Source organism: Coloeus monedula, assembly GCF_965178545.1.
Source record: "Coloeus monedula genome assembly, chromosome: 10".
Taxonomy (NCBI): domain Eukaryota; kingdom Metazoa; phylum Chordata; class Aves; order Passeriformes; family Corvidae; genus Coloeus; species Coloeus monedula.
In genome coordinates this window covers 11299680-11320011 of record NC_138790.1, presented here as the reverse complement: position 1 = coordinate 11320011, position 20332 = coordinate 11299680, and the positions used below count along the sequence as shown (strand labels likewise).

At 36.9% G+C, this 20332-nt stretch overlaps 1 protein-coding gene across 3 annotated transcripts in view; it reads left to right on the top strand.

The window, feature by feature from the left end:
• The window catches only part of XRN1 (5'-3' exoribonuclease 1), a 63896-nt gene extending 43784 nt beyond the window's left edge, over nucleotides 1-20112 (top strand). For 2 of the 3 annotated variants that reach the window (XM_082288168.1, XM_082288167.1), the window contains exons 44-57: nucleotides 1276-1351; nucleotides 1770-1863; nucleotides 2791-2922; nucleotides 3947-4022; nucleotides 4655-4716; nucleotides 4806-4879; nucleotides 5200-5260; nucleotides 6373-6499; nucleotides 9137-9241; nucleotides 11665-11750; nucleotides 12992-13095; nucleotides 14415-14474; nucleotides 16774-16907; nucleotides 18001-20112. In XM_082288168.1, the coding sequence (XP_082144294.1) occupies nucleotides 1276-1351; nucleotides 1770-1863; nucleotides 2791-2922; nucleotides 3947-4022; nucleotides 4655-4716; nucleotides 4806-4879; nucleotides 5200-5260; nucleotides 6373-6499; nucleotides 9137-9241; nucleotides 11665-11750; nucleotides 12992-13095; nucleotides 14415-14474; nucleotides 16774-16907; nucleotides 18001-18137 (1328 nt within the window). In that variant the 3' untranslated portion in view covers nucleotides 18138-20112. The remainder of the gene's footprint in view (nucleotides 1-1275; nucleotides 1352-1769; nucleotides 1864-2790; nucleotides 2923-3946; nucleotides 4023-4654; nucleotides 4717-4805; nucleotides 4880-5199; nucleotides 5261-6372; nucleotides 6500-9136; nucleotides 9242-11664; nucleotides 11751-12991; nucleotides 13096-14414; nucleotides 14475-16773; nucleotides 16908-18000) is intronic. The other variant, XM_082288169.1, reaches the window with a different exon arrangement.
• The last annotated feature ends 220 nt before the right edge of the window (nucleotides 20113-20332 follow it).

The following is a 20332-nucleotide window of genomic DNA, read 5'->3' as shown; positions in this document are numbered from 1 at the left end:
GAAGTACTTGTATAGCTTTGCCTGAAAAATAAATAGTGCTATTCTCAGGCCACCCACTCCCAGGTCCTCCTCCTGTACACTCCCACTACCAGCAGCACTTGTACAGGCAGGTGGAGCAGGTTACCTTGTGAAAGCACTGGTTTAATTTTCAGCTGATTGAGGAATTGATAGCACTGCTGGCGGGAATGCAAGGACCCAGTGTAAGGGGAGGTGCACAAGCACATGTAGAGTTGGGCAGCACAGGATGTGCCCTTCCTCTGTGAAACCCCTTCTGTAGTTGTCACTGAGAGGGTGCTGGGTGTAGAGTCTGCAGGACATGTTCACACAAATGAGCAGCTTTGCACATGAAAGTTAACATGAGAACACATATGGGCAAGACATACTTAACCTGTGATTGGTTCAAATAGCTGGATTGAGAGCCCTTCAGAGTAACAGTACTTAGGACAGGGTCGGTAGTCTGTCATTTGAGTGGAAACTTTTAATGTATATTTTCTTCACGTAATTTTGCTTCTGTAAGTATGGCTGGAGGTACTTAGCAAGCTGCCCAGAGTTGCTTTGAAAATAGCTGTAGATATATTTAGTTATTTACAGTTATATTAGAAAAAATGTTCTGTAACGGTTATTTGAAGGTAAGGTTTAATAGCAAAATTGGTGTATACCCAAATGTACATTTTTGTACTTCCGACTTTAAAGTATATTTTGTTGCATTGAGTTGTACCTGGTTTAAGCAAATTTGTTCTTAGGAATTTTGAAACATTGCTTAAGAAATATTTAAGGTGAGACATGTCATTATCAAGGTGATGTAAAAAGTCGTGGCATATTCCCATTAATCTATTTACTGCCTGCAGGATCAATCTAGTTTGTTTCTTCATAGAAATTCTTCTGTAAAGGTACTTTTGTTGGTGCTTTCATTCACATTCATCTATGTGAAATACACATTTTAATTGATTATGTGGGCATATGTAATCTGCCTGCCTGTCTCTGGGATTGCTCATGTAAAGTATCAACAGGCCTTTCAGAGGGTGGAAAGGGTCAGTGTGCCACAACTGCTTTTGGAAAATTCATAGGTTTTTTCATCTGCTTTGGAATCAGTTGTCTGACTCAGAGCTCTCTAACATTTCACTGTTCTAAACACTTAGCTGGACAATTTGTAGACATTTATATTCTCATAAACTGTTATTTTCCCAAGTATTCCATAGGTTTTATAGTTGTATTTTGTTTGCTTCTCCAAATAAACACTTTTTTTTGTGATTGTCATTTTTTTTCGGTTTTTAGCTGCAGGACTCCACATGAGGCAAATTGCTGGTCTTGGTATCTCCACACAGAGAGGAACTTTCATTACATGGCACAAGTATGTATGTCATGTGTTCTTTAAAATGAATTTGTATTCATTTGTATTCAGAGACTGGATGGAAGCAGGCTGTAGAAACGTTGAACTCAAAAGTAAAAATGTCAAGTCACTCATGTTCTCTTGTGTTTGCACAGCAACACCTTAGAGCAGTTCAGAACTATTTGTGAGTGTGTGGTCTTTTTGTTCTTTGTACGTTGGAAGAGATGAATACATGTGTATTTTTAAATTCTGCTGAAAAGTCTGACACTTCAAATGTCTGTGTGCTGATTTACTAATTCCTCAGATCCACCAGGAGGATATGCAGTTGTTATAGGAACTGACCTAGTGTTTATTGTCCTGATTGGAAATGGTGAATGATGTTGAATGTTTTGGGCAGTCTGTGTTCTCTAGCTTTAAACGTTCAAATACTGTTTTTCAGGAGGACAGGGAAACCCTTTCATAATTTCATAAGTTGGCAAGACTTAAGAAGTGCTGAACTTGTGAATTCCTGGAATAAGTCCCTTCTGCTGAAGGTAAAACTGTGCTAATCTAGATACCGCTTGGATATATTAGAGCTGTTTAACTTTTATGACAAGTAAGGGCAATATATGGAATACTTCAAGTGTCCTGTTCACATGGTGATGTAATGTGCTGTGTCCTAAAAACATTTAACTGAACAATATTAGCATGGAAGATAGTTCCAAGAAAAAAGTGCGGTACTGGTAGCCTAAAGTAATTATTATGGGAAGAGATACTGGTAGGTCTGATGCTCATTTCGTTACTTTTTAGTCTGTTAAATAAAAATGTTGCATGTTAACACTGCTACAGCATCGATTTTGGATGTAGGTAGGTCTGGGTTAGAAGTGGATTGGGCTTTTTGTTTCTTGGCTTGTTTTTTCATGAACCCTTTGCTCAGATTATCTATAGGAGGTACATTTTATGCTGCTTCGGGCTTGTGCTTCATGCCTTTAGAAGAGAAAGATTTTCTGTAAGTGCAAAAACAAAAGTTACTTTTCCTCTAAGTGGAAACTAACCAATACAGTCACAATAGAAATTAAATTCTTGGGTTTCTTTTGTGAAAACTCAATTAATAATTAGATTTTGGTAAATCTACTAAATCATGATTGAGCCTGTCAGCTGCAGGAGAATTTCCACTGGAATAATGGTATGTAATGCTGTCAGCCACATCATGCATTGTGCTCATAGAGGTGACCAGTGTTGGAAGTGCAGAGCAGTGTCTGTCAGTGCTCCAGCAGAACTTGCTAAAGCAGCCTTGGTTAGAGCAGCTGCTCTTTCATGTGGTGTGTTGCAGGAAGGCTGTCTGTTGATATGAAGATCCTTACATAATCTGAATCTTATGTCAGCCGCTTTCATCTGTGTTGTCATCCTTTAAAGATAATTGATAAGTAACCTTTAAAGGGCAAGATTAAAAATTAAGTAACTGTTTTCTTTTGAAACAGGTAATCCATATTATTTTTACAGTGCTTCATTTCTTGACTGGGAATGATCGATATTTGGCACCCAGTTTTCTTACTTTTTCAACACATCAAACTTCTATGAAGTTGTCATGGGTTTTTAAAAACATACATGAGGTAAGCTGTAAAGGGAAAAACAATAGGTTTCTTAAGTCATAATAGTGGCTTGTGACTTGGGAGTGTTCAGGGCCAGGCTGGATGGGGCTCTGAGTGACCTGGTTTAGTGGAAGGTGTCCCTGCTTGTGGCAGTGGAGTTGTAACTCTTCAAGATCCCTTCCAGTCCAGGCCATTCTATGATTCTGTGACTATTGGCTGTAATTGCTTCAGTTTTGTCTTGCTTGTTCTTCTCAGAAGGACCAGAAAGAATTTTATCTGTGTTAATGTTCAAAGCCTGTCTAACTAAGTGGTGACTTATATTCATACAACATTTTTCTCTCATTCTGGAAATGTGTAGTAGTAAAAAGCTTTCTTCATACATAAGCAACATAATAAAATCATCTTATTTCACTTGATACATTTATACAATTAGTGATTGTACTTCGTTTTAAAGCTTTTTGCACTCTAGTTTTGCATGACAATTTTACTTATTTTCAATGGGCCTTCTTATCTTTCCACTCTGCATTAATTCTAGTGTCCTGCAGTTTCACAAATAATACCATAATGTACAGTTCATTTTGCATTTTTGTGAATTGGAAAATGCATGCAGAATAAGTTGTGCTGGATTAATCTGGAGCACTAACGAGCTCTGAGCTGTTTGTTGCTATATTCATTGCTCTAATACTCACCATGCAGGACCTTGTTTTTTTTATCCACCACTCTTTCACCACTGTTATAATTATGACTGTAAGTTTCTTTTCATAAGGCTATGATGCCCCTACAGTAGAAGACTAATTACTTTTCTTTCCTTAGTAACAGCTGTAAGAAAGTGTTCTTATTTTCTGTTACGAGCATGAACTTGTAGGATAATATTAATTACATAGCCAGCTTGGCCTTTTTAGAAGAAAAGTTTACAATCAGGGACTTATTTTCTGAGGACATTCTTATTAACCATGAAGAAAATTATAAAAGGAATCAGTAAGTATGCTTCTCTTATTGTACCCAGTTGTAAATACTTTTTTTTTGCATGTATATTTTTTCCCAGGCTGAAGAAGCTGCCAAAAAAAACAACTGCTGCTTTGGAACAGTTGACACATGGTTACTGTATAGATTGACTAAAGGTGAACATTACAGTTCCTCTTAAATATCAATAAAGCACACCGGAATCTAAGAAACTATGTTCATGACTTGTCATTTATATATCCTAGGATTCAGATGCTTTTTTGGAATTTGTGCTTTTGTATATTCAACAAAAATTGTGATGTATTTACTGTTACGGAAAGAACTTCTGAATTCATTATTCTTTGGGCCTGCCTGGAAAGGAAATACTTATTCAGTGTAATCAGCTTTCTGAGAGTATAAGATTTAAAGAGGACTAACAGAGCTAATTAGTGTTGATTGACGAAAAGTACCTGTGAAACAAAAGAACAAAGAATTGTTATAAATGTGGAAGAATTACAAGTTTCTATCCTGAGGATTAATGCCTGAGGAGTCAGATTATGATTGAGAGTGATGCAGTTGGTGTGGTACTGTTGGCTGTTCTAGACAGGTTCATGAGGGGAAATAAAGTAATTAATGTGTGCATGTTATAGTGAGCAGCAGGTAGAGTCTCTGTGCTCATTGTATCATTGTGATTTTGCTCATACGCACACTTGGTTTATATTTCATGAGGGCCAATGAGATGTTTAGAGAAAACTCTTTAAGTATTTGGATGTCTAACAATCTTACTTGGTTCTGTTTCTTTTCATGGTAGGTTCTGTGTATGCTACAGATTACTCAAATGCCAGTTCTACAGGCATTTTTGAACCCTTTATGGTATGTGCTGTTCCCAGAAAATGTTATTGCTATTTATTGTGCTTCTCAGAGGGTTGCTGATGTTTTTGCTTTTTCCCGTTTCATTTCAGAAATGTTGGAATCCCACTTTGTGTAATCTGCTTTCTATTCCAATGTCTATTTATCCACCAGTGAAAGACACAAGGTAACTATGAAGGCATAATTAAAAGAATACAATAACTGTTAAATTAATTGCTAAATTAATTATGATAATAAATACTAAATACTCTGCACAGGCCAAATAATACACAGGTACACAAAAAAAAAATTATGTACTGTTACACTGTATATAAAAGTCTATCAAGTCCAAAACTTTTTTACTATATTTCTTAAAGTCATAGTTCTAATGTTTGCTTTAAGATAAATCAGTAGCATTACCTTTTATGTGTGATCCAGACCCAGGCTGTATGTACCTAGACTTCATTTTAACAAAAAGGTCATTTTAATGTTGTGATTTGTTTTAAGCTTCAACTTTGGATCAACTGACTCTGAAATATTTGGGGTACCTATTCCAATAATGGCAGTGGTGAGTGAGAGTATTTTCTTAAATCTGTGTGTTTATACTCTCTTTATCTGGCTTTGATTTAGTACTTGCTTGTTTCATAAGTATTCTCTATTCATTCTTTGTGACTTAACTACAGTAGAATTGATTGTTTAATTTTTCTCCAAAAACCCAGTTTACAACCTTAGAGGGAAGGAGGAGAAAATAACAAGATGGGATTTCTACAGGTTGAGGTTCATTAAGGTTGTGTGACCAAATGATTAAGTACTGAATGTAGGACTCTTAAGCTCTGGTAATGTGGATGTCTAGCTTAAAATCAGTTGTTCTGTATAAAGTTATGCAAGAGTCCATTCTGGCTTGACTTCAGTAAGACTGAACAACTGTAAGAGTATTTGTTAATAGATCCACTTGTGGTACCTTTTATCTCTTTCTTATTTTTCACTAAAAATAAGTGGCAAGTAACATGTTCTTTTCTCAGTCGTTAGAATTTGGATAAGAAAACTCAAAGTGATGACTTAGAGCGAAATCTGCTTGAATTCAGCTAAATGAAAAAACTGTCCCCTAGCTAGTACGAATTTCTCTCTCTGTAAAGATCTGTGGACTAAATCTAGCAAATCTGCTGTTTGACCAAGGCAAAAACATAAGTAAATACATTTAATAAGCATCATCATTGTGGAAAAATGGAGCATGGAATAATTTTGTACAGGAGGGGTATCAAGGAAAAACAAAGGCAAGACTCATGACTTCAACTTTCTATTTGGAGAAAGTGGAATTCAGGCCAAGCTCCTCCGTTCTGCTCCCTGGAATTGCAAATGCCCCATTTATCCTTGTTAAATATTAAATCACAAAATACTTCTTTTGTTTCCATAATGTTTTTCAGTGTTGCAAGCAGTACTACAGACATTCACGTTGTGTCCAAACCTGGTGTAATTTGATGCCAGGGATAAGTCTGACTGTTGTTAATGGCCTGCAGATACTTAAGAAATTGTATATGAGTCCTCTCTGAATGCTCAGTTCCTGAGTGGTTACTTGTATTCAGAACTCTGAACTGTTTACAATGATACTTGCAAACCCAACAGAATTGCAGGTTGGTAGTCAATAGCTAACTTGTCCTATTATTCTTGTTGGATTGACAGGTAGCTGATCAGCAGTCAGCTATGTTTGGAGAATGCTGCTTTCGCCCAGGAGATGTTAAACTGACAATGGGAACAGGTGGTTTCTGGAATGTGAATACTGGAGAGCATCTCTTTGCATCACGGAGAAGTAAGACAGTGAAGTTTTGGTTTTAGAGGATTTTATTCTTTCAGCTGTTCCTTGATAGCTGTTAATGCTGAGGGTACACAAAGGAATAAAACAGGGCTGTACTTTTCCTTCTGTCTATACATGTAGAAAAACAGCTTGGGAGTTCTTCAGGAGAAAAGACTGTGGAAAATTTTAATTAGCAATGTAAATTTTGGTTATCCTAAAGTAAGCTTCTCAGGAAGAGAACTTAAGTAGCATTAAGTAGCATCATTAGTGATTATATCTGTTGCCTGCATCCTACTGTTTTGTTTTTTCCTTTACCTGTTCTTCATAGCAGTATTACACAGTACAGGAATGGAGAAAAAAGGGATTGGTCCTCTGGCTCATCACATCAAAATGCTGCAGTGGATCACTGCAAGTTCCTCCCCTTGAGCCCTTGCACATTGAAGCACCTGCAATGAAACAATGCAGGATTAGAAGTTATTAGGTTTTTTTAAAATACTATAAATGTGTTTCCCAGTGTGTTTCTAGTGTTTAAAACTTTGTCTTTCTGAACATCTGTGGTCTGTCAAGCTTGTTAATTTGTCAGAGTTAGCTGTTTGTCAAGAGAACAGCACTGAAGATGATACTGAAGTAAGTTTGCCTACACAGTCTCTCTCTGTCTGTCGTATTTTAAAGAGTTACTAATTTCAGGAGTCTAATGCTTAAAATGGGGTATGGCTGGGAACGAGGACAGCAGTGTGCTAAAGAGAATTTTACCAGCTCAAGTCTTGAATGACCTTGGCAAATATAAGAGATGTGTCAGAACTGAATAGCATAGACATTGAATTCCCTACGAATGCAAATGCTTTTTTATGCTAATAAATCATGTCATTATGATGATATTTTTTCTTATGAAATCATACATATGTAGTCTGTTAAAATGTAATAGCAAAAACATGCTGTAAGGTTTTTCAATTTAGCTACTGTGTACTGATAGGAGTTAAAATCTTCTAAGGCAGTGCTGTGAAACTTCTACTGCTTTAGGCTGTTACTTATGTTAAAATTATTTTCCTTATGTTCTTCGGCTGTTGTGGCGTATGGTTAGTGCGACAAGTTAAGTACCTGGCTTTCCCAGTGCCCTGGGCATGAAATGTAGTGTGTTCAATCTTTAAAGTTGACATATGTATTTAAGACTGCAAGATGAATTCCTACAGCATCCTTGTGCAAGATGTTCATTAGCTGCTGTTCTAGTTTCTGGTCTACATTTAGCTCCTACATATAACAGTTTAAAAAAAAGAAATAAAGTAGTTCCTTCAGTAGTAGCACTTCTCACAATTCAATGATGGAATCATGTTGAATAGATTTAAAAGCTGCCTCTGGTCGTCTGAGGGTTCTTAGTACCTCTGGTCAAGTGTCATGCGGATCCATTCCATAGAGGTAGAGTTATGTTACAGTACTGGAGACTCTAGTGTGAGCATCTTCAGGAAGGCCACATGATGGGTGGATGTCTTTGTCTCTAATTAGCTGCTCTTCTTTAGGATCTTTGGCTCAATTAATTTTTTGGACCTTTTTATTTGTGGCTGTTTCTTTGGTAAAAAATAAAGATTTCAAGGGACACCTGCACTGATGATCTGGAGTTATGTATATTACATTCCCCTTTCAAGAGACAAACACACAGACTTTAGTCAGTGCTGCTGATTGTTTTGTACGGTAAGCCAGAGTGCCTCCAGCAGTAACACAAGTTTCTGCAATTGCACTGGTACTACCGTGCAACTCATTTCGACACAGGCAAGCAAACTCGAGATGATTCTGTGAGAAACATACATATCAGCAAAGTCACTTTGAGAAAGCACAAAAGAACCCCTAGATCCTTCTGATGTTTTTCTGGTCCTTGTAAAGGTAAACTGGGACTCATTTACCTGTGTTGCATTACCCATGATCTCTGAATCCTGAGCAGGGTTCCATGAAGTCCGGGTGCATTCTTCACTCCAGCAGTTACTGTGCTTGGCTGGTGTTGTTGTTGCAGAACCCCTACTTGGGTTCTTATCTAGTGACCTGAAAAGCCATTTGCAGGTGAAACTTGTTTTCTTTTTTGCTTTCTATGTGAGGAAGCATTGCATATTAAAAAGGGAATTAAAAATTACATCACTTTCATCCTCTTCTGTGCCTAAGATCTGTGCTCTAAGTTTGTGTTGCTTTTTTTATGTGTTTATGTCTGTTTCAGTTTTGTGTTTCCCATCTGAAAGTCAAGCCTTCATGTTCTATATTTTGGGGAAAAACACTCTTACTTTATAGAAACCCTTGGGGAAAGTTGGATGGACTTAAAACAAATAGAAAAACACTGATAAATTTTTAGGTACGCACAATCTTTATATAAGAAAATAAAAGCAGGCGCAGATAGCTGTTCAAAGGTGGCTTTTTTTGTAATTTGATTGCAATTCTTTTAGGTTAACTTTTGTCTAACAACCTGTTCCTCAATTCTCTTGTAATCCCATCATTAAAGTTTTAAAAACACAGTTAACCTCTATCACTGACTTTTTTTAGCTTAAATTCTACAAAGGAATTGAATACAGTCTATTTATTTTTTAGGTGGATTTATTGTGGGGAATTCTTGTATATGTTTTTCTGGAAACATTTCATTTAACTGAGTGTTCTGTTTCATGGAAAATCATTAAGGTCTATATCCACTGATTGGTTGGAAGATTGGGGAAGAAGTTGTTTACTTAACTGAAGGTTCTATATCGGACATTGGCACTGCCATAAAATGGGCTCAGGATATAGGTAAGTTCTTTAATTTTATAGAGGGTGAAATATGTAACTGCTTAAGAAGCTGTTTTATGGGTTCATAGTTATGTTACTGGATTTGATGTTATTATTCATAATTGAAGAAACTAGTCTACATACTTTGGACAGCAGAAATGCACAGTCTTGTTGGTGCTCTGCTGAGTGTGTTTGCTGCAGGGAGTTTGGTTTGCACAATCATCTCCTTTTCAGTCTCTGCCTCAGACCCTCCTGCCTAACTAGGCTTTTATTTTCCTAAAACATTTTACTCCTCACCTGCTTTCTCTTGAGTGTGACAAACCTCCTGACTCCACAAGGACTTGCTGTAATGCTTTTGAGAGGTCTTGAACTATACATCTCAGAACTGATAACAGGTTTGATTTATATGAAAATAACATGAAGAACTTTTCAAGCAACAGTATGTTGTTTCACATGAAAGTAATGTGCCTTTTGGCTGTTGTTACTACTTTGAAATGAAAGGTTTTGCATTCCAGTGTAATGACAGACTTAAGAAAATACTACCTCTATAGTAGTTGATGTTCAAACCCACTGATTGTTTATAGGACAGCTGTTCTCAGTGTTCTAATTAGGACTTAAAAATTTTCTTGGCTTACTCAGAAATTTAGTACATTTTTACTAGGATGAGAAAAAAGCAATTAGCATCTCAAACTTTGGATTGTCTGGGAAAGGTTTTCCTCATGTGTAGCTCACCACAAAATCCCACATTTCTTGAAGCTGTCAGCTTTAGATGCATAAGTACATGCATGTGCTGTGGTATGTGCCCCTGAGGGTTAAGTATGACTCAGGTTGGTCCTCACATCTTCATCGCCCAAAATTTGACTAAGCCTAGAGAGTAAAAGCCATTAGGCTTTGGAGGAAATGACTCAGTTCAACACACAGGTCAGTGCTGCAGACTCAAGTGTCAGTGCTACATATATAAGCTTGCTACTTCAGATTCCATAATTAAAATGGAGAGTTATCCATATGGAACTTACTTATACTTAAAATGGATATGATTGGTATATGCAGAAGTATAAAGGATTTTTTGCTAGTCAGTAGTAAAATGGTCATGACCTACAGTTGCTACCACAGAAAAAGAAAGCGGGGGAAGTTTTAGAAATGGGGCAAATAAAAGGCAAGCTGCTTTAAACTCTGTAACAAGTAAGGCCTTTTTTTTCTGAAAATATTATTGCGAGAAGCAAAATTCAGAAACTTTTATCAGCTTTAGAGAATGGAAAAACTTTAGCTCTTTAGAAGGAATTGGGCCAAAACACAAGGTAAGCTAATGGCCTCAATAACAGCGGTGAGGCTCAACATGGATGAAGAGGAGACATAATAGTGGTAAAAGTTTGGAAATAGTAATTTCTGCAGCAAGGCAGACTTAGTTTAGGGACTTCTTTTAGTGGAGTCATATAACTTCTAAGAATTTTGAAGGAGTAGTATGTGTAATTTCAACATGAAGTCAGTCTTCCTTAATTTTTGATTTTCTGTCCTGGCGTAGAGGTGCTGTATGTGTAATTCAGTAACAGCAAAGACAACAAGAAGGAAAAAATGTGATTTAGGTTTATTAGTCTGAGCACGGTAGAATCCATAGTTCTCCCACAAATTTATAAAGGTTACAAAGGTAAATTGAAACTCCTTATAAGTTACCAAGATGGGTTTTTCAAAGGTAAGTTGAGCTAGATTAACCTAATTTAACTTTAATATGAGAATTCACTTTTTTGGACAAGAAAAAGCAATAGTTCTCATGTACAGGAGACCTCTAGTCTTCTGTAAAATCGTGTTATGTGGCCACATAAGGACATTATTAGTCACAGCTGTGGAAGATGGGTGTTAGTACAAGAGTTGTATGTGGGTGAAGAACAAGCTAAAGAGGAATGTCTGTAGAGTTATGAAAGGAGACAACTGGCTGGACAGAGAATAAAAGCAGTGTCTATCCAAGAGGCATTATTGTGATAAGAGGTGATTACCTTATGTGTCACTTGTAAAGATCCTAAGGGTGCTGATAAAATATGGGTGTTAAGGTCTTTCTCTGTAATTGTTTCATGGTTGGGCTGAGAGTAACATCATCTTTGGGGGGAAAAATATGTTATATTTTATGAATCTAAAGTTTTATGCCTTTATCATTTTTAATTCCAATTTATGTCTATTTGGAAAGCTAATGACCTTATACAGGATGTGAAGATTAAAGGGCTACAGTACAACAGATAGGAAAGGATCCTTTTGAGTTTATCCTTCATCTGAAGAGTTAGGGATTATTAATGTGGCTGATGGACATGAAGTAGAGAAGTGATTGTTTCCCTTGGAACATGTAGTTTGAAAATACTACAAAAGGAGTAGTCTGACGATTTTTTTCCCTTAGTGAGACAAGATGAAGAAATTGAAGGAAATAATAACATCACACAACCTATGTATTTTTACAGGACTTTTCACCAACATAGATGAAACAGCAGAAATGGCACAGAGTATTGCTGATTCTCAAGGTGTTTGTTTCATTCCAGGTTTGCAGGTAAAATTATTATTAATAATATAGTCAAGAATATATATTAATAACCCAATTAAAATTAATTTTTACACTTTTAAAGGTAATAATTTACATCTTATCACAGTATTTATTCTGTACTGCTGTGGTGGTTATTGTCTGTTGCTCATCATGCTATGTGAAGACTGTTGTCATATCAGAATGGTTAAATGCCATCTCCCCCTTGAGAAAAACCCTACCAAATAGGAAAATTAGTGTAGGACAGATAAATGAAATTATTTGTTTCCAGTAACACAGGCAATGCCTGCAGAGACACAAACCAATGTCACAGCTTCTCTGCTATGAAGTGCAGAGCTTTCATCAAGACAACTGTTCTAAGCACTGTTCTAAAATAATTCATTTTATTCTGACTTGTTTCAAGGTGTAGGTTGTAATTCATCAGAATATTTTAAAGTACTTAAGTATTAGCAAGATTGCAAGTCCTGGTATTGTGAAAAGCAATGATAACAGTTAAGCACTTCTCCTGGGAATGATCAAACTCAGTATAATAGACTTTTATCTTAGAAGTCTTAATAACTATTTGGTTTCAGTGTATACCAGCTCATCTCTCAATGTGTTTCTAAAAGTTTGAGTTTTTTTAAATCTTCATTTGTCTACCATGCTCAGTTTGATCATTCCCAGGACTAGTGTTTTTTTCTGAAGAAACTCAACATCTTTAACCTTACCTTTGTCTGAGTTCTGTATGCTAAGGAACAAAGCAAAAAAGAATTAAATTTCTTCTCCAGATAGCCCAGTTTCCTTCAGTGTCACTGATAACAGGCTGTTGTATACACCAATAAAAAGTATTATTGGCCTTTTCAGTATTACTTTTAAAAGTCAATTCATCTTTCTTTCAGTAGTTCAGGAGGGGGCGTGAGTGAAACCTTGTTAGAGAACAGCAATAAGATCAGTAATATCAGTATGCGCTGTCCTAGGCACTTAGTGTACACTTTAAATGTATTTTAAAGGGAAATTATGTGGATTAGTCTTTTTAGTTCGTCTGATTTGGAAGAAGTCACTTAAGCATTTTGCTGTTGAAAGAAGTAATTTAAACTGTTCACTGAGTTAGCTAAAATAACACTATATACCTCTTACATGCTGTTTTCAATTTTCTTCTTTCACTATGCTGCCTGTAATTTTCGTAAGTTATTTTTTTCTTACTCTTTAATTTCTTTCTCAAAAGCCTTCAAATACAATTCACTGAACTCATGGTGACATCTTTTCTCCAGGTTTCTGGGTGTGACCCATATTTATGTGCCTCTTTCATGGGTCTGAAACCTTCCACTAACAGAAACCATCTTGTTCGAGCTATGTTGGAATCTGTAGCTTTCAGGTACTGTTTGCTAAATTATCTGGCTTATATTTTCTTACGTTTGCTTTTATTTAGATCAGCAGTGTTAAATGGATACATGGACTTTGCAGTTCGTACAAAACACTACTGTTACACTGGAAAGGAGTTTTAAAGGCATTTTAGCTGCTTCCTTTTTTTTTTTAACACTTTGCAAATAAACTTGTGTATATTTGTTAGTTCAGAGTTTTTGTCATTAAGTAACCATATAGAGATTCTTAAATTATGTTGTTTTCTGCATGTTCTAAAAGTGTTTTCTGTTTAAAGTTTGTCCTTGCTCTCTTGACAAGAGTTTTGTCAGAAGCTGTAGTCCTCTCTAGCTGTGTTTAAAGTATCCCTGAAGCTGTAAGTTTTATATTAGATTTTGTTTAAAGTTTGAAATTTTGGTGTTTTATAAAACAAAGTAACAGGCCTCTTAAACATCTTCAAAGATATGAATGGACAGCAGCTTCCAGATCTGTGAAGGCTAAAGATACCACTGCTGGTCACTGCTGATACCACATCAGTAGCTCACTGCCTTGCCAATCCCCCATATGCCTCAGATTGGAGTTGAGTATGGATTGAGCCTGGCTCACGCTGCACTGTGGCCAGTTAGGGAGCACTGATGTGGTTCCTTCCATGTAGTCAACAGCTTTGCTTTGGGCAGAGAAATCTCCTGCAAAAAGCCCAAAAAGGATGTCTGGAGGAGGGCGGCATTCTGAATTGCTGCAACTGGTTTCTAATGCATCTTCTTTCTGCGCTGCAATTCCTGAACTGACACATGGGTCTCTTGAAAAGGATGTTAAGGGATGTTAAGAATATCATCTCGTTCAAATACTGCTTACAAATAACTAGAAACAAGTAGAGATCCTTTGTGTTTAGATTTTCTCCCGTTAAATGAAATGGCTTCAGGAAAAAGTCAAAATTAAAGCCTTCAGATATTCCCCTTACTGAACAGCTGGATAAACTCCAATTAGCACTCTGTTGGCCTACTTTCCTCACTCTAAGCCACTTGTTACATCAACAATTCTATCCCTAGAAACCTATCAGTAACTTTCAGTGGGAAAAATGAACCTTCTACAGTGACTTGCCATAGAATGGACCATGATATAGCCATACTTGTGCCTTTGTAATGAAGACAAAGACCAAAGACCAGTTTCAGTGGGCTTGGGGTTTTTTATTTATGCATTCTAGAAACTTTTTAGCTATTTCAGAAGTTCTGACAGAACTGAGGCTTTTCTTGCCTTGCATTTATTTTCTATGTAGATACTGAAAACACTTTGTGGACTATATAATGCTTAATTCAACTAAACATTTTTTTAAAGAAACAAACTGCTTTATGATATAATTGCGAAGAAGGTGCACATTCCTCTTCGAACTATTCGGTAAGTTCCCTGTAACTTTTAAATTTCATGTATGAGAGTTTGATTTTAAATAGGTGTGAGCTTTATTATGCATTTTATCATACTGTAAGAATTCTGTTGTTTAGAAGTAGATGATTTCCAAGTCAAATGTTAATGTAACTTAAGCAGCAGTAGAGTCTATGCACAGCTATTGGCACTGGTGATTGTTAGCAGGTGAGTAATGAATTGCTCTAATTATTAAAACAATAATTAAAAAGAAGGCGAATCCATGCTTTCAGGTAGCGCTAGAGTGCATACAGCTATGCCTACCCCAAAGGTCATTCTATCCTTTGTCATAGTTCTTTCATACTGACATTTTATGTGCTAGGTTTTTCACAGACTATTTTTTAAAAAGATTGGTTAAACTGGTTCTGTTTGTGAGGGAAAGAGGGGGAATAGTTTTACAGTTCAATTGTTAAGACATTGGTTTTGCTTTAATCTTTGAAGAACCATATCAAATACAGTGCAGTAACTGTAATCCCTAGAATATGCTTTTGTGACATTTGGGAAAAATTTAGCTGAGTTAAACATTGCTGGAAGACTACATTTCACATTTTGGTAGAGACTTTCCTTGAGCACACCAGTTGGTCAGACGCTCCAGCCGTCTGAGGCTCAGAAAGCTCTGCAACAAAGTTCCTCCCTCGGGCAGACGGGCCAGCATGGCACTGCAGTCAGGAGGAGAGGCAGGCGTTCCCATCCCTCCTGTGCCTCTGCAAAGGAAGAATAGACTGGCAGGCATGCAGGCAGAAATCAGACTCTCAGTGGAAGAAAAGTGAGAGTACAAAGTGGGAGAAGGTAAAAGTTTCTGCTTTCCATCATGTATATGGAAAGACTAGGCCAAGGTGATGGAAACAGCTGGGGTTAGGGGTTTAATGAAGAGGAGAACATGAAAAGTATCAGAACTTTGATTACTTAGGAGACTTTTTTACACAGAAAATTTCATCCAAGATTTGAAAAGTCACATTAAGAGTGCAAACTCTTAAAAACTCTTAAAATATGGGAAGTGTGGAAATACAGCTTAGGGAGCATTAGAATTCTGATTCCATTTACATTGCAATGTAAACTTTAAATTATATGATCATGTTCTTTTTTATTCATTGATATAAAATTGCAGTTTTATATAGTGTCTGTATTACTTAACTAGCATCAGTAGCAATTCAGCTTGTGGATTAAATGTTAAAACATAATGGGACACATTCAGTGGGGTTCTCAGTAGGGATGTAAGCTGCTCTACCATCCTTACGTCCTCACATCTTTTGCATTTGTCAATTACTTTTGATTTTTTGTTGTTGTTTTTACTCCATAAATTAATTTATCCCTTTTTTAGCCATTGTCCTGTATTCCTTGTTCCTTCCTGGTCTCTGGGCATTGTTTTTATTAGTCCTCTAGATTTCTGTTACTTCTCTTTGCTTGTCTCAACACCGTCAAGGAAAGTCCAGAGAAAGAACTCTCAGCTTTAGTCGACTGTCCTGTAACTAATGAGTTTTATTACCCAACGCTTTCTGTAGCAAGAAACAGCAGATGTCTTCTTTGCACCACATTTGATAGAGCAACAGCTCCACACATGGCTGGTATTGGAGTACAAGAACATAATGAACCTATCTAGGACATTTCGAAGATTGCTTTTTGTTATAGTTACTTTTGTTTGCAAGAGTGATTACTTTTAAATCTCAGACAATTAAAGAACAGCATTGATAAGTTCTAGTTTTCTCCATTAGGTTGGTCTCAGATTAGGAAAACAGACAGATGGAAGTGTCATTCTGAATTTCCTCCTAAAAAGAAGCAACTGTGAAGGCATTTTAGCTAACTAATACAAAAATTTGGTAGTAAAGAAAAAGGTATTTTTCCAGACCTGAGAACACCTGAAAGGGTTTATTTAGTGTAATGGTTTTGGCTGTTGTCATATTGTGGTGGTAACTATGTAAAGGTTCTGTTATAAACCCTAACATTTCAGCCAAGATGTTGTATAGTTCTAAAAGACAGAGCTTTCAGAGCTTTTGATAGTGTCGTCTGTCCCTGTCTGTCATTCCTACCCCAGTTTATAAAGGTGGTTTTGGGTTGTTTTGGTTTGGTTTTGGTGGTTTGGGGTTTTTTTTGGCACCTTGTTCTGGTCTCTAAATTTACCCATAAAGTGGAAATGCATTTGTGCATGAGTGACAGAAGATTTATGCATAAGTGTGAAATACCAAAAGTTGGTATTTTCTGAACATGATTTCTGAAATGTTGGCAATAAGCACTTAACACATTTTTTTTTTAACTACTTCTTCCCTTCTCCCTATAGAGCTGATGGAGGTGTCAGTAATAATAGTTTTGTCATGCAGATGACGTCAGATTTAATTAATAAGAAAATAGAAAAACCTGCAAATGCAGACATGTCTAGTCTTGGTGCAGCTTTTCTAGCAGGCCTTGCTTCAGGTATGTAGACATTAAAAAGGCTTTTTGCCCCCCTTTATAATGTGTGTTGTAAATACAATAGAAAAGAGATCAGACAAAAAAAGGGCATAACTTCAAATAATTGTAAAATCCCCCCCAAAGGATAACTTCAGCCATTTTTGTGGGGACCTATGGTAAAGAGTGTTTATGTTTCTCTGTACAGTACAATTAGAAGGATGTATTACTAGAGAAGAAAGGTGAATCCTGTCTTTTCTGCCTGCTGTTCCTTGACCAAGGCACTCCCATGTCCATTCCCATACTGGTGCTGCCTGAGTGGTGCTAGCTGGAGATGGACCATGTGGCCAGGGAGCCACCGTGCTCACCTGCAGCCCTGACATTCCCACTGAAGCTGTGTCCTGTGCTCTGTGAACACAGCCTTTATCCTTTGAGGCTTTCACAGGAATGGAAGTATGAAATAAATTATTGACAGGAAAAACAACTCTACTCACACAGAATTGTTTCATATTGTTAACCAGACTTAAAGCTACAAACTGTTGATGCTTTTGCTTAATGTGCACCTACAAAACATGTTTTTGTTGAAGTGCTTTGATATGTAAATAACACAGATGAAGGTAAAAACGATATGCTTGGGTAAGACTTATTCAGCAAGTAAAAGTGTAAGAAAGTTGAGACCCTTGACAGATGAGAATGATTTAATAACATAAATTAATAGGAATTTGTAGCACCAGCTGTTTCTTGCCATTTATACAAATTTTAAGACAGTAGGAAAGCAGCTAAGTATTGGTTTCTGTGGTCCTTCTTTGTTGAGAAGGACCTGCAACTAAAAGCGCTTTGTGGATGAAACCTAAGGGAACTTCAGTGTACCAGAGCTGTTCCTTGGAAACTGTCCCAGTTAAACAGATGCACTGTTGTCAGGATTCCAAACAAGTGGATCCTATTGGAAAGGATTTTCACAATGTTAAAAATATGCTTCCCTCTGAGAAAGTTGTTGGTAGAGTAAAGAAAGGCTGTCATGACTTCTTACTGTGTTTCTGCTTTGGATTGGAAATAGATTAAAACAACTCAAAAAGAACATATTTGCAGTTGAGCTGGAGAATGAATTTTCTGTTTATAGGATTTTGGACTGACAAAGAGCAACTAAAGAAGCTAAGGCGAATAGAAGCAGTGTTTGAGCCCCAAAAGGATTCAGAGGAATACAAACCTGCTATGGATGCATGGCTACAAGCAATGAAACACTCACCACACTGGTAGAAATTGGCATTTTAATTTTAGAAGAATTAGGACAGTTTAATTCATATTCTGTAACATCTTGACATTAACAGGACAGTAAAAAACCATAACTGAAATTTGTGATGGTGTATTATAAGTTGCGTGGTATTTCAGTTACCCCCCTGCTGCTGGATTACTTACCATACTGTAATGAACCTTCCCATCGTCCCTGTGGCAGCTGTGGTCCAGCTGCAGCATTTGTGTCCCTTCAGTGACCTCCTTTGGGTGGCCCAGCTGCTCAACTCCTACCATGTAATGCACATGGGCTGTTTTAACTGTGATGGGTTTTCTGCTGAGCAACTCGCCTCCCTTCGGATCTTTAAAATCTTCGGTATGTTAATCATCAAGGAAGGGTAAAAGGCACATTTAGTCCCCTAGGCATTTTTGGGAAACAAAATGATTGTTGGGGCTGGGTTGTGATGAACTCAATTGTGTACAAAGACATTTTTTTGGTAGTAGCCTGTTACCACCCTTTGGTTGATGCTGAGTGCTGTGATCACATTTTTTGTGCACTAGATTTAGATGAAATACAAAAGTAAGTAGGTTTTCAACACTACATTTAAAAAATCCAGGATTTTTGTAGCTGATACTTTGTAGCTAGCTTGTAGCTCAATTTTTAAAAATTTTATAAATACCAAATGCAATCTTATCTGGTGTGGCCAGCACAGATACATTAAAACTAGTTCCAGGTATGCTATCTAACTTGTAAAAATCTGTACTATTAGTATTTTGAAGGCCATTCTTAAATCCTATTATTATTAGCTAAAAGGGAGTAAAAAGTCTATTTTTGAAGCCATCAATTACTTTTGTATTTTTTAAGCAAATAAATTATAATTAGAGAAATGTGTAGTTAATTATTCTTATATATTTTCTTATTACTAATATTAAATTACTGTACTTTTCTAAGGATTATGTGTAAATCAGCTTCCAAAATGTAAAATGATTAAACATTTTAATTTCAGAATAATATTAAGTTCAAGCTGTGGGTGATTTGTATTCCACACACACTGGAGATAAGAAATGTTTATACATTTAACATCATTCAAAGAGGGCTGAAGAACTATAATTCACTTTTTGTTGTGCTGAAACACAGAAGGTCAAATCATACACCATTTCCTTCAATCATGTACCCTGAGTTGGAGCATCTACTCTAGCTGTGTTCAGACTCCATCTCATTTACTTTTCAGCCTTATCTTAATGTGCCATTTTTCTTGTTCTTCTGTTACATTCTGTCCTTCAACCTGTGCTACATCTTGGCAATTTTTTTTTTCCCTCTGGGTATCTTTCCAATTCTCCTGAACCTTCTTTAATGTGAATCCTTAAATGAAGTGCAGAAGCAAGTCTGTCTGCTGATTTCTAGTAATGTGCCAGGCTGTAGTGCCAAGATTCCAATATAAAGTCCCTCGACGAGATTTCCTACACTCCTCCTCCTGCTGTAAGGTAAGATCCTGCAGTTACAGGATATGTTAAACAATTGCTTTGCTTTAACGCCTGTATTCAGCTTGTAATTTTTCTCTGTCATCACAAAGTCACTGCTAAAGAAAATGCTCATTAGCAAGAAGGTTCTCTCTCCAAGGCTGGGCAGAAAGGCTTTCAGTCCGGCACTCTGGACAGAAGTTTGTGCCTCAGTCACTGGTATTCTACACTTTGTTCTCACTGAGGGATTTTAGTTTCATCAACATCTGCCTGGGTATAATGTCCACCTATTGCCCTTTTGTTGAAGGCTCCTTGACTTAGGTGCACTTGATAGCCTGGAGGTTTTTGCTGGGCTGAGCAGGCACTGTTGCAGTGCTCCCAGACAGAGCTCTGACAGGACTTAAACCTGATTCTGTCCAATCACTCTGCTGAAGGTAACTCAGCAGCATGTGCCTGATACTGCACCTTTATGTGGTGGTGGTTTTCACCCTGGCAATGGCACACCTAGAGAGACAGAAGATACCCAAGACATTATATAGTCCTCTTGCTCCAGGTAGTGTCCTAGAGGACACATTCTGGATAACCATTTTATCATGATCACTGTTTAATTTGAAGCAGGAATTTAACATGTTCTCTTTTCACTAGCCTCAAATCTACAGGAGAGAAACTTCACTACAAATTAAGGATGCAAAAAGGCCTTGGTATATTTACCAGCTGAACCTTTCAAATGGCCTGCAGAGTTGGGAGTTCTGTTGTGGAGA